At 44.0% G+C, this 13,846-nt stretch overlaps 2 protein-coding genes across 3 annotated transcripts in view; one reads left to right on the top strand and one right to left on the bottom strand.

Annotated features, from left to right (window-relative positions):
- mmd2a (monocyte to macrophage differentiation-associated 2a) overlaps window positions 1-4,837 on the top strand; it is a 6,206-nt gene extending 1,369 nt beyond the window's left edge. The window contains exons 2-7 of the mRNA XM_041957035.1: window positions 1,390-1,471; window positions 2,628-2,788; window positions 3,251-3,325; window positions 3,418-3,519; window positions 3,675-3,744; window positions 4,147-4,837. Of these exons, the coding sequence (XP_041812969.1) occupies window positions 1,390-1,471; window positions 2,628-2,788; window positions 3,251-3,325; window positions 3,418-3,519; window positions 3,675-3,744; window positions 4,147-4,347 (691 nt within the window). The 3' untranslated portion in view covers window positions 4,348-4,837. The remainder of the gene's footprint in view (window positions 1-1,389; window positions 1,472-2,627; window positions 2,789-3,250; window positions 3,326-3,417; window positions 3,520-3,674; window positions 3,745-4,146) is intronic.
- A 1,281-nt stretch (window positions 4,838-6,118) lies between these two features.
- Window positions 6,119-13,585, bottom strand: ap5z1 (adaptor related protein complex 5 subunit zeta 1). Of its 2 annotated transcripts, XM_041957033.1 has the most exons (18): window positions 13,492-13,585; window positions 12,900-13,037; window positions 12,371-12,551; window positions 11,788-11,938; window positions 11,537-11,649; window positions 11,201-11,375; window positions 11,015-11,056; window positions 9,727-9,867; window positions 9,511-9,548; window positions 8,919-9,081; window positions 8,559-8,737; window positions 8,272-8,414; window positions 8,036-8,154; window positions 7,585-7,712; window positions 7,399-7,496; window positions 7,169-7,301; window positions 6,735-6,949; window positions 6,121-6,644 (listed from the first exon to the last, which is right to left on the bottom strand). In XM_041957033.1, exons 1-18 carry the CDS (start codon window positions 13,530-13,532, stop codon window positions 6,392-6,394), a joined length of 2,451 nt encoding a protein of 816 aa, XP_041812967.1. In that variant the 5' UTR covers window positions 13,533-13,585; the 3' UTR covers window positions 6,121-6,391. The 2 variants fall into 2 exon arrangements, with proteins under 2 accessions (XP_041812968.1, XP_041812967.1); XM_041957034.1 differs by lacking the exon at window positions 11,015-11,056 and having other exon boundaries at window positions 6,119-6,644.
- Between the last annotated feature and the right edge of the window lie 261 nt (window positions 13,586-13,846).

The raw sequence follows: 13,846 nt of genomic DNA, 5'->3' as shown, positions 1-13,846 counted from the left end.
TCATCACACAGACACACACACATACACAGAGAGTTCTGTCACAACCAATCAGAGGACATCAGACTGTTACATTCAGGTCCATTGATAGCCTCACAATACCACAACAGTGCTCAGAAAACTACAGTTCTCTCGTTGTGCACGGCATGCAGGGAGAAACAAAAGGAGTGGGAGCTGTACAGTGATGTAACGGTAACGATACAAAATGTTTAGATAGAGCCACATATTTATTGGCTTTTGTAATAGGAATCCTGCAGACGCTCACATGTGATCAGAACTTTAATAAATGTGATTATGAGTCTATGTGATGATGAAGTGACACATAGACACAGACAAACCTCAAGCTGAGGGGTAAAAAAACGTCTGAAGTTCAGCAGCATAAAGTAAAGTTTGTCTGCTGTGAGATCGGATACGAAGCACACTCTCTGAATCTAGAAAGGATCAAACATTGTTTCCTTCCTCTCGCAAGATAATTTTTACCGCCGATAAAATAATCACTCGATCTCAGCCAATATTTCACCTTGTGTCTGATTATGTCAAAGAATTCATTGCAGGAGTCGCCTTTTTTAACTAAAGTCTGTGCAGCTTGAAAGGTTTGGACTCAAACATGCTTTTTTTTTGGGTTGCTAGATGCCAGGTCACGGTGTTACGCAACACTTTTTTCCTGTTACATTAGCAGGAGTGTTTTGGTGAGGGTTGTGATAAATTGTACACCGTTTTGTTTCCTTCTCCTGATTCACCTTCTCCTGACTGTGCAGAATTAATAGGCCGCTCTGAAAAACGACGGGATTTGTGTGTGCGTGAATGTGTGTCGGGAATGAGGCGTGACGCCGGTGTGTGTGTGTGTGTGTGCACGTGTGATGATGAGCCATCGGCCTAAATGTGTAATCAAATAACACAGCTGACTGACACAGACACACCTGTGGCCCCTGCATGAGAAGCTGAGTGTGTGTGTGTGTTTGTTTCTGTTTGTGTGTGTGTGTGTGCGTGTGCATCTTGACGTATAAAATGTGGTTTCGTAACATCTCCAGATGTGTTTTTTCCCTGTAAACGGGGATTGAGAGATTTACGGCGGATTAAATAGCCTACACAACACACACGCGCACACACACTCACACGATCAGCAATGATGAGGCACACTAAAATTCAGACAACGTGATGTGGATTAGAGACCTGTAAATCCTCCAAGAATGACCATCACACACACACACACACACACACACACACACACACACACACCATTGGCCTTCATGGGTTCAGAACACAGTAACTTATTAACTAATAACGCAGTGCCTTGTTTTGCCTCCAGATCTACGTTAATTACATGAAGGCAACCCTCTGTCTCTCTCACTCTGTCTCCCCCTTCACCTCACCTCTCTCTCTCTCTCTCAGGTTCATGAACTGCAGGGTCCCAGCCAGCAAACGATACCAGCCCACCGAATATGAACATGCTGCCAACTGTGCCACACATGGGGTGAGCCACGCAGACAGCTCCAGAGTGAAAGCTCTCCTTTCTGGAGCTTGATTATTTTTGGTGTACTCTCTCTGTCCCCGACTGTCCGGGCGCTCTCTGTGTTCAGGGAGTTCGTCGGTTGAGAGGAGCCTCCGAAAGATGGAGAGGACCGCGAGGAACGAGGCGGAACGGGCAGGATTTTTGGCCGCGCCACAGAGGCAGTGGGCTATAATCTGTGATCCGGCCTGTAGCTTCCTCTAATCTGCTGTAATCCCTGTGCGCTCCCGCCTCCGAGAGAGCAAGACAGAGAGTGGATGAAACGGACAGTGAGAGATGAAAGAAAACAGTGGAAGCATGTAATAATGACTGTAAAGCCTCAGATGGGCGTAACATCAAGTATCATCTGCACATTTTGTTACATACAGGATCTGTTAAAGGAGTTGTTTGACATTTTGGGAATTATTTGCTTTTTTTGCCAAGAGTTAGATGAGAAGATCGATACCACTCTCATATCTGTACTGTAGATGTGATGCTACAGCCAGCAGATGTTAATCTTATCTTTCCTTAAGACTGGAAACAGCTAGCCTGGCTCTGTTCAAAGGTAGCAAAATCCACCCACTGGTTCTTCACATTTTTGTACAGATTAGACATACAGGATACAACATGTTTATTAGTGAGCCTCAGAGGTGCTTGTAGGTGCATTTTGAGTCAGGAGAGCTGGTTTCATCTTAATGCTAAGATAAGATGACCAGCTGCTGGTGTTAGATTCAGATTTAGCGCACAGACTCAACATTGGTGCCAATCGTCCCATCGAACTCTCTGCAGGAAAACAAATGTGTTGAGCTGCTCCGTTAACAGAGGCTGCAGCTGTTTCTTCCTCTCATTCTTCTCTCTTCTTCAGAGAGCGAGAGGAATGTTAACGATGTCAGGAAACCATTTTAGGGAGACATTTTTGGACAAATACAGAATAATTAAAAATGGTTGGTTAAGAAAATCTACCAACTAAAAAGCCTGGTTACAGTCCAAGTGTCTGCTAATACTAGATTATACATGTAGAGTTAATGCACCTTTAAAAGATCAGAAAATGTGGAAGAAAAGTCGCAGCATAAAATGTAAAATGCAGTGTGTGTATCATGAGGCAATTATGTGAAACCATGGATTTTCTGATTCTTCCCAGTTGTGGATCCTCCCAAGTCTGGTGGGCGGGTCTGTGCTCTACTTCCTGTCTGTGGACCAATGGCATCGCGTGGCTGCCTGGCTCTACGGAGGTGGTCTCACCGGCCTCTTCGTCACCTCGACACTCTTCCACACTGCTGCCTGGAAGATCAGCCACCTACGGTGTGTGTGTGTGTGTGTATGGCAGAAAACGCTGGTAGGGATTTGGCAGATGTTCATGTTTGTGTTTATGAGCGGCTGTAGACGTTTACATCACACCCAGACGTACAGTTTGTTAATTATGACACAGCCAGAAGGCCAGAGACCGAATAAACAGATGTGGTACGAAAATACTTCACATCATCTTCAACTCTTTCTAAGAACAGTCACTCTTTTGGACTATTTCCACACATAATGGGATCTCAGATATTCTTCAAATGTGTCTCAACTAGTCCAGACTAACGTGTTATCAGGCTAAAAATAATATAAAAACCTTCTTCCAGCTCCGGCTCATCTGGCCCCCACACACAATAGTCCAAACAGACACACAGACCCTGTCATATATGTTGAATGCACTTAAGGTCTTAGTATTTTTTGCAGGTTGTCATGATTTGGAAACGAGCTCTTCTCTTTGTCACTGTGTAGGAAGTTGGAGCAGCGTTTCCACATGTGCGACAGAATGGCCATCTACTTCTTCATAGCCGCCTCCTACTCTCCCTGGTGGGTCACGTGACTGCAGTCCACGAACGATTGGCAGCTTGGTGGATTTCGTGGCTGGTTAAGATAGTGAACGTACCGGTGTGTCTCCTCAGGTTGATGCTGAGGGAGCTGGGGCCCTGGTCCTGCCACATGCGCTGGCTGATATGGGTCATGGCCTGCGTAGGATCCACGTATGTCTTCTTTTTCCATGAGAGGTAACACGGTCTCTCTTTGTATCTCTCCTCTGTGTCCTTGTTTGACACAATTCAGCTGAAACCAGACTCCAGGTGTTTACAGAAAACACTGGACCACTGTTTGAAGCAGAAACTTTGAGGTTTTATGTTTTCACACCCCGGGTTCCTACCTGCAGATACAAGCTGGTGGAGCTGTTGGGATACGTGGCCATGGGGACTGTTCCTGCTTTGGTCATCCTGTCTATGGTGAGAACAGACCTCTTCTGTAAGCCCCCTCCCCCGCCGCGACGGTCTTCCTGCTATTGTGTGGGAATCAGACACTGTCAGTATTTCAAGAACCAAAACGGTGCTTTTGTTTTTTGAGCCCATTACCTACAAATCACATGTAGCTGCTGTCAAATAACTGCCAACCAGTGTATATTTTTAGACTGACTTCCTCTCCGCCACTGGCTTGTTTCCATTCAAGAATGCCATAAAATTCAACTTGCAGAGACTTGAACCTTTCTTGAGATGCCACAGTCTTTGTTTTTTTAGACGTTAGCGGTGTGTGGAATTCATTTTGTTAAACATGCATCAACAAAATTTACCACATTTGAGCTCCACATTCTTTACCGCACCAACTCCTCGTGTGTTTTTGAAATGTTCCAGGTGGAGCGTGCAGGTGTGTGTGAACTGGCAGTGGGAGGTGTCTTCTATGTGGTGGGCGTGGTCTTCTTTAAGAGCGACGGCCTCGTCCCTTTCGCCCACGCCATCTGGCATCTCTTCGTTGCAGCGGGAGCCTGTATTCATTATTACGCCATCTGGAGGTACCTGTACCTACCTGGGCAAGTCCTGCACACGTCGAGGTGACTAACCGCTCCCAACTGAGATCACAAGGTGTCACATCACGTGACTGACCGAGAAAAGTGCGTTTTAGTCATGAGAGCACTGTGTTTTGACTACGACTGACGTGACTCGTGGTGCTGAGAAGATCTGACCGTCAGTACTGACGGCGACAGGTCAGATGAAATTCTCTGCAGGTGGGGCCAAAACCCCGGGACCAAACACTCTTACTGTTAAACAAAAGATCATTTCAATGTGCTACATGTTGAAATTCAGCTGAGTAGCAGCCCCGTGTGTGAATCTGCAGTGTTCATCACCTCATGAGAGATGTTTGCACAAACAGGACAACATATAATGTGGCAGGAAGTTTACAAAACAATCGTTAAGTGAAATGAATAGTTCGACATTTTGAAAAATGCATTTATTCACTTTCTTGCCAGGAATTATATGAGACGATTGATATCACTCTCATGTCTGTATGCTAAATATGTAGCTGGCAGCCTGTTAGCTTAGCTTAGCACAAAGACTGCAAACAGGGGGAAACAACTAGCCTGGCTCTGTCTAAAGTTAACAAAATATATCCACCAGCACCTTTAAAGCCCAATAAATAATGTTATTTCTCATTTGTACAAAAATCTGTGTTTAAATGACAAGTTGCAGTTTTATGTGTAATTTAATACAGAGGATAATTTCTTGGTTGGAAGCGGTGACTTCCTGAGATCTTGTCATCATCGTGTGGTTGTCAGGCAACCAGCAGACACCAGGAAGCCACTGTTTCTAAGCTAAATAAGCCAAGCTTAGTGGGGGTGGTCTTGTCATATTTACCATACAGATATGAGAGTGATAGTCAACTTTCTCATCTAATTCTGCAAGAAAGCAAATAAGCTTAAAAAATGTTTGAATTATTCCTTTAATCACACATCTGTAACTGAACTGATGATAAACAGTCTGTGGCTACACCTCCTAAACACTACTGTGGGCTTGTAAACTGCACCCTTTCCATATTCCAGCCATGAGTAATGTGCCAAAACAGACCACGCATGCATTCCTTTACACTGGTGCTAACCCCTGCTTTTAAATTGAGCTGAGTGTTACGTCAATTTTTGGACAGCGGCAAAACATGAAAATATAGAGTTGGCACAACAACCACGAAACATTTCACTAAAAGAAAGCTCACGTTGGGAACTTCATATTGTTTGTTTCTCTGAGAGTATTATAAGTTCCCAGTGTGCAACATCGAGTCTCCACTGGTTTCATAAGCAAACATCTCAGGTTGACTTCGACACACTTAACCGTGTAATCGCTGGGTGAGACACTGACATGAGTGAACAGTCACTCAGAAGAGAAACAAACTGTTGTGATTTATATGAGTCATGAATCAGCTTCAAAAATCAATTCTCTAATTCACTCTAATGTGATTTGAAAGATGAAAAGTCTCAGTTTACCATAGAGCTAATGTAACACTAACTGTATTCTGGGTCAAATGTTAAATTCACAAAGAATGTCAAGGCTGTTTGCATTGATTTATTGATTTTTTTTTAGAGGACTATGACAGCCAGTTGTTTTGTTTAAATGATGCACTATTCACCTTGAGCACTTTTCTATCAGCAGCAGTGATGGATTAAGTAGAAATTCCTGAAATCTGACAGAATTAGCTCACGGGCATGTTGACATGTAGACCATATATGCAATTTTTGATACTTCTTCAACAGTTTAGTGGTTTTCTTTAACCTCTAGTAGTTCAGCCGCTTCTGTTTTCACTGTCACAAAACAGAGCACTTACTCAGGAAGAGAGCTTTTCTGTCCTTTTTTAAAAATCAGATGATCTATTTTGTAAAATTTTATTTTCGCTGTATTAAAGAAGAGAAACTACTTTAAACCGAGAGGGATCTGTGTATTTTGTGGATGCAAAAAATCCTCCATCAAATCAAGTTTCAATCACATAATTTCATTTATTTACAAAAATAATGTGCAAAAATCAAAAGACAATTATGAGGATTTCATGAGTGAAATATTTTTCTTTACACATCTTAAAGTGCGGTGTGTGTGTGTGTGTGTGTGCGTGTGTGTATCATTGTGAGAGTGTGAGGTTGGTGAGGGCCCGCAGTTGCAGTGGCATGGCCAGGTTGGTGTCGCGGTGCCACTGGGGTGTCATGACATGTGGAGGTGGGGTCAGGACGCTCTGGGCCACACCGGGGGCCTTTAGTAGCGACCACAGCTCCTCACCTCGTGTTACTATGGCAACAAGGTCCTCTTCATCGGAGCACCAGGCAACTGACCCTCCTCTGGCTACCGTTCTTAGCTTGGAGAGGAACAGAGACACCCTAAAACAGACAAACAAACAGTTACATTACATGAAATATGTCTGTGTGAACCAAAAAATACATTTAAAAATGTGTACAGCTGTCAGTCACCTGGGTATGAGGTCATGTGATCGTGATGCCAGCTTAGCCAGAGCGCTCATTAGTGTGGCGATGACTCTGGGGGCAGGGCACGCCGTTCCAGGTGACGGGGCAGATGAAGTGATCTCAAACAGCACCGCCTCCAAAGCCTCAAAACAGGAAGTGATGAGTCTCACAGAGCAGCGGGAGTCACATGACACAGACAGGTACTCTCCCAGCACCCACACCTGAAAGCAAAACAAGTAAAATGTTATCGCAGTGTCCTGTTTTGGCACTTTTGATTGTTTAGTGTGATATTTTACCATATTTCACTACACGGGAAAAGATGCTGAGATTTGAGCAATGGGATGCAGTGGGTGTTGAGCAGGATCCAAAATACACAGAAAGGAAAATGTATCATCCTCGAATCAGCACGATTCTCCTCTCTGACATCACAGCTTCATTACCACATGCGTGTAGATTTCCTCTTTGCTGTAGACGTTGGCCGTGGCTCCGGCGAACTCTAGCAGCTCGTGAGACTGGTCCACCACCAGAGAGGGCTGGAGCTTGCACAACTTTAGCAGGTGGCAGCTGAACACCCTGCGGACACAGAAAAGGCGGGGAGGTGGAGCGAGTGAGGGGATCAGGATGAAGACATGCAGCAGAGCAACACTTCAGTACCGCTGTATGTGTTTACCTGTGTATCTCTTTGATGTATTTAGGGATGTTGAGGAGGAGGCTGCTTCTCTCCAGCATCACCAGAATCAAGTGGGCTAAAAGCTTCTCATCAGAGACCTACAAAACAGGCACACACATTATATTATTAAGTGAAACTAAACATCCAGCATTTTAATGTGCAGTACTGAACATTTAATCTCTTCACCGTGATGACTGTGTTGAAAAAAATGTGCAAAAGCACGGGGACAGTCTGGGCACACTGAACAACTCTCGGCCAATCAGCAGCCTCTGCAAGCAGCTCGTGGAGCGTGCTCAGTCGGTCCATTGTGTCACCTGCGGCATGAGAAAGAAAAACAAAGCCGTTCAAATAGCTATTTTTCTGGAATAAATACATTTCCACCAGGGACTGGTTTTAATAGTCACTGATGAAAAGGTTTTAATAACCACATTTCAGGAGGAGATTATTACTGTTACTCATGCTGCATGGTAGCCACAGTAAAAAGGAACTGATACATGAGTGAGTGAGCACACTATGTTTTGTCATAGCTAATATGCAATCAAAATAATCAAATTCATGTAATTTATTACAAATATTCACTGTGGCACGAATTGCCCAAAATGTCAAACTATTCTTTTAATCGTCTGACTGAGATTACCTGCGCCGGCTTCCCCTCGAAGCAGGAAGAGGAAAAGCCCTCGGAAAGAGGGGCTACGAAATGCATCAAGAGACAGGAGGCCACGCCCACCTGGCTCAGAGATGGGCAAGCAAGTTGACCTGCACCACACACACACACACACACACACACATAAAATATGAACATAGTCAAATCAGTCTGTTGGCAGTTTGGACATTTTTTAGGCAGTTGTGCTCTGATGTGTGCATGCACTGCACCTGAGTTGCAAGACGAGCGTGGCAGAGAGACAGGGCAGGTCCAGCAGAGTGTGGAGAAGCTCCACTGCAGTTCCAGCTGTCACCAGCGAGGGCAGCAGATCCACAAAGTCATCCACCACCGCAGGGCTGTCCCAAGCCAACAACTACAGACCCAGACGGAGAAAGAAAGTGGGAAGCTTGTGTTTCTCTCACTCTGTATGACATGAACTTCTCATTATCTTAGGTATGTGTGGAGGATGCAACAGTCAAAAGGATCTCTGAGTGGATGCATTTTCTGTGGCTTTCACCTTTAGCAGGTTTGGAAAGCAGTGGGTGTACTGTGGGACCCGGAGCTGCAGGTTCTCGAGGTTCAGGCGGAGGAAGCGTAGAAGCTCATGTGCCAGGAAGTGGTCGTTGAACAACTCCGCAGGGAATCGACCAAACACCAGCTTCCACACACTCTCACAATCCACTGCAGCCATCTCGCCTGTATAGGTTCAAGTACAGTTTAGCTGTTTTAAACTTCAAATGCGTCTGGTATGAGTGAATCAAACTGAAGCAAACTTATAAGCATAAATCCATTATTCATACTCATGTACATATGTGACTTGGTGTGAGAGAGAAACATGTGAAGTTGAGAACAAGTACAGTTCATGTTGAATACACACCATGGTTGAGGTAGAACTGTGCAATGGGCAGCAGCACTCTGGCAAAAGACAGGTCTGAGCTGAGCCGACCAAAGAGCGCCTTGATGCACGGGAACGCTCGGTATACCAGCGAGGCGTCCTCCACACACACGCAGTCCAGGATACACACCGCCTCCACCAGACACTGAGAGGAGGAACAGGGTAAAACCAGTAACGGCACCAGTATAAAATCTGGTGTACAGTGTTGCTGGGATTATGAGGAAAATGTGAGTGCTGTACTTTGCTTTGTTTTCTGTTACCAACCACTGAATTTATTTTGAGCTGTTATATGTGGGCGTGCAGAGAATTAGTAGGGGAGCAGAGTGTCACACAAGACAACAAGAAAAACTGAACCATGCTCTTCACATAATACACAAGTTGTCACTACTTTATTGATAATTCTGGGGGACAAATTGACTGTATATGCATGAGTGTTATTTTTGCTTATGTACTGGAAGCGAGAAAAATATAATGGATCATTCTTTATGGTGGATTTTTTTCCTTATGTAGTATCCAATAATATCCTTCCTATGGTAGTAAAGTAACAGTGTTATTGAGTGATATACAGGCTCACCGCTTTCTGCAGGTCTGTATCTGTCCGTTTGCTTGCCTCTGAGACAAAGAGAAGATTACACATCACAATTGTGTTGACATACAGTGTACACATACAAAACAATAGACAACCATATGTGTGCACGGGTCAGAATCAGCATTTACAACTACATAACTTACTTTTCTATCTAGTCTAGTCTATCTTTTCTATTCTAGCTAGTAACACACACACACTCACTGCGATCGCTCTGCTCGATGAGGCGTTGGCAGTACTGGAACGCCTTCTCTCTCAGACGCTCCTTTGGAGGCAGCAATCGGCTGGAGGAGGAGGTTGCGGAAACCATAGAAACCACTGACCCGTCCACCTCCGAGCGGTCATCTGCAACGCGGGAGGTCATGAATGAGAGGTCACGACTCAAAGCCTTCTCGAAGAGATGATGATTTATTGGAATCAAATTCTGCATAATGCCTTCTGCGACTGCTTAGCGCCAAATCTGAGCAGAGAGCCAGAATTAGAATGAGTGGAAGGGTTTTTGGTTATGGAGATCAAAGCAAAAACTGTGAAATACTGTTTCAGTCAAGAGGAATTTCTCATTTTAGCCACCAGTAGCAACAGTTTACCTGCAACTGACAAGTTTAGTACTACAAACAGAGTCTAAACTAGAGATGGACGGATGATTGCTCAGTTATAAACAGCTTGTTTCACTCATGTGATGCACACAGTTTCAACACACTGAGTCAGAGCTTGTGTTAAATGAGGAAAAACCATGTGGCTGATGACATATGTAGCTTCAAACTTCATTAGCACTTTGGGAAGCAGCTCGGTTTTCATTCAGTTTGACAGTTTTTAACGTTTTATGAGCAGATTTCTAATAATAACTAGTAATAATGTCATAAATGTAATAGCTATGTATATAAGTCTTACAAACCACCAGATGTCACTGTGCTGCTGCATTTGAAGGCCCAAAGCTTCAAATCTATTTTCTGATCAAAGACTCAGAGTTCCATCCGCCCATCCCTACTTTAGACTGAAAGCTTGCTGCTGAGGTTTAGACGAGAAATAATTCGAAAGGTTAGGAGAAAGATAGGTTAATATTCTACCCAATCACATCCCTTTAGAAAGAAGTGAAAAAATAACAGTTGGAATTATCAAGAGACAATGTCAAGAGGAAACCATCAGAATCAAGAAAGGCGGAAACTGGCTGCTCCTCATATTATACACACACCACAAGTAACACTCTGAGTGTAGCTGCTCTCAGAGCATCTTATTAGTCATTAATCACAGTGATTCATTCATGTTAACTAACTCACGAGAGGATTAAAGGGAGATTAAAAGGCACACACCAGTGAAAGTGTAATTAAGAAGTCACAGATCAGGATTTTTGGTGAGCTGGTTTGTTAGATCGAGCGTTGTGAGTTGACCTGTGCTGCCCCAAAGTTAAACAGGAGATGTAAGAGTTTAGGTCATTCACGGTGTCTCAGAGGCACGCGCATGCAAGGAGGGTCCACAAACCCACAAGTCTTACCATTAGAAAAGGAGTGAGAGAGGCTGAGCTGTAACCTGTTTGCTGGGGGTGATGAAAACACAGAGCATACTTTACTTTGAGGCTTATGTTCCGTGGATGCACTTTGTAGCTATGGCCTGCCAGGCAACGAGCCTCTCTTGAATGGAAAGCAAAAGGTTGTGGTTTGTATGGGTGGTAAGGTCATACCAGCGTCAGCTGTGGTGCTGCCGTTGGATACAGAGTGGTAGGTGAGAAGCCAGTGGCGAAGCATGGAAAAGGAATAGACGTTCATCCACTGGTCGTCAGTGAAGCCCTGGCCCACACACAGCACAGTGAAGAAATCCCCTGACACCGTGCCATCCAGCTCTGCTATGGGCGCTGGCTGTTAGAAAACACACACACACACACACACACACACACACACAAATACAAAGCAGTTAAACTTGATGTGGGAAAAAAATAACCCTGAAAAGAAGCTAATGTTCATTAATTAATGAAGGACTTGAAACCTTAGAGTGTGCTTTACAGGCTGAACACTGTTACCTGACGTGACCTGGGTCCTGCGAAGAATCCTCCTGAGGAAACACCACCTCCTTGAGTGATGCTAGCATATCGCAGCCAATCGACAAGCTTCTTACTCAGAAGGGTCACATGATCTGTAGCGAGTCAGGTGGAAAGAGAGAAAAAAAGATGCTTATTGACACGCATGCAGAATTGCTTGATTGCCGATTAGCTGTGTGTTTTAGCTTTGCTTTGAATTAGCTGGAAACTTTGACCTGCTGTATGTCTTTTACCTTCAGTGAGGCACTCTGGGTTGTGTGTGAGGATGGTGTTGAGGATGGGCAAAGTGTATGTGAGCGAGTGGGCCGGCCCTTCTGATTGTCGGCTTTCCAGACTGCGAAGGAGCTGAGCGCAGAGAGACGACAGGTCATCCCTTGATCCAGCCTGTTGGGGTTAAAGTTTTTGAGAGACTGTGTTATAGCCCAAAACAAATTATGGTACTTTAGGGTATTTGGCCAGTAAAAGAAATGGTTACATTTTGTTTCCTATGTTAAATATCATGAGCATATATTTTTTATTTTTTATTATTTCTTTTGAGGACAAATCGCCATTACAGCATTAAATACATGAATTCAATTTTGAAGTGATGAGAAGTGTTTGAAAGTGAGTTGCAGCCGACCACTTATTCAGTGCCCACTGCTTTTTATGTTGAAGAGCTGACACAATATCTGAACAGAAAGTAGTGGCAAAATGAGTTGCTGGTTAATTATTCAGACAATTAATCACTAACAATTTAAGAGGCGACGAAAAGCCTCTTAGAATACCATATGTCTCAAAGTAAGTATGAATTAAGATGAACACGACATTAGAGCAAACCTGTGAGAGCAGCAGGGCAGCAGCATGGCTGTTCAGTTGACTGATGTTCTCCTGGTTGTAATTCACTTCCTGACCAGAGAGGGGCAGTGTCTCCCTGAGCACAGCCGAGCTCAGTACCTGAAACTGCTCTGCAGGTGAGGACAGGAGCGATACAACCCTCTTCTGAAGCTCTGGAGGCAACCTTTGGCAGATGACAACAGGGGAGGTGGCAGACGTGTTTTGAATGATAGCCCACACCGAATATTAAAGAGTTTGGAGTAGAAATCGAAATGACTGATGACTAGGAAGGAGAAGCTCAGCGTTGTGGCTCTGTTTCTTTGTGCATGCTACCTGAGAAGGCAGGTGAGATCACTACAGACAGTAAATGGAGGTTTAGAGGAAAACGATAGGGAGGAAGTGACAAAAGAAGGATAAGGATGGAGCAAGTTGAATACAAATTAAGACAAAGGGGAGTGAATGGATCAACAAACTGAATGTGAATGAACAGTAGGACGCATGCTGTCGGGCTGGTGCAGGCGGCAGCTCTTACGTCCTGGTGTACTTGGTGGCAGAGAGGATGAGGTGCAGCCTCTGCAGGGAGTCGACAGTCTCATGACCGAGCTCCTTCCCCTGGAGCAGCTTGACCAGTCTGCTGTAAAACTTCTGCAACTCAGACTCCTGGATCTCCCTACAAATGACACACACAGTGCATCTTGCCTCTGTCAGGTTCTTCAAGACTGAAAATTGCTAAAACACGTTGTCAACTGATCGACTGACACAATATAAATCAACTAAAGTAAAAGTACTCGCTAAACATGACAACAAGCATGACAGCAACGGTTTTATACTGAACACCTTTTTTTGACAATTTCCAGCGTTTATAACGCTACATTAATAAAAACACAACAGGCGTGAAAGTAATTGTGATCTACAGTCCTACTGTGATAAACAGGTGTAAAAGTAATGCTGAATGACCGTAAACATAAGTGTCAGTAATACAGCAATACCTGGTAATTTAAGGCTAACCTAGCTTGCTTTAGCCTTGTTAGCTTAGCAGAGGAAATGATAGCAAGCTGTGTGTAAACCAGCTGTGGGGAAGAGTTGAAGATGGTGGTAAAATTCTCATTTTATGATTTTCTTACCTTGCTTGCTTAATTAAACTATCGGAACCGTGAGAGTACATTTTGACAAGAGTCGAACATTCCTCTGCCACTCCTGTCGGCAGCGGAAGGTAAACAGTCCGGTCGCTAATCAAGTCCTGACTGGAATCACATGACCATCACTTTGGTTCCTTCTTCACTGAGCGGAAGTTGAGGAGCAGTTCTATCCAAATGTTTACTCATTCACAGACTCATTCTTGACGCCATAAACACTCGCCCACATAAAATCATAATCTACAGTCCATAATTATATCGATGTTTATTTTAATATATCACTAGAAAAGCATTTTTTTTTCTTTTGTTGCGAAGGAAATCTTATATCACTTTCAGAGATAAC

This window comes from Chelmon rostratus, chromosome 17, assembly GCF_017976325.1.
Source record: "Chelmon rostratus isolate fCheRos1 chromosome 17, fCheRos1.pri, whole genome shotgun sequence".
Classification (NCBI taxonomy): Eukaryota; Metazoa; Chordata; class Actinopteri; order Chaetodontiformes; family Chaetodontidae; genus Chelmon; species Chelmon rostratus.
Note: the sequence above shows the minus strand (reverse complement) of the source record. Positions and strands in the feature narration are given on the sequence as shown.

Excerpts from the sequence above, each read along its gene's own strand:
- ap5z1 (XM_041957033.1), bottom strand. The coding sequence starts at position 13,532 with ATGTACTCTCACGGTTCCGATAGTTTAATTAAGCAAGCAAG. Across the intron at positions 11,376-11,536 it reads CAGGACCCAGGTCACGTCAG|CCAGCGCCCATAGCAGAGCT; the intron begins GTAACAGTGTTC and ends GTTTTCTAACAG. Across the intron at positions 9,082-9,510 it reads ATACAGACCTGCAGAAAGCG|TGTCTGGTGGAGGCGGTGTG; the intron begins GTGAGCCTGTAT and ends TCCTCCTCTCAG.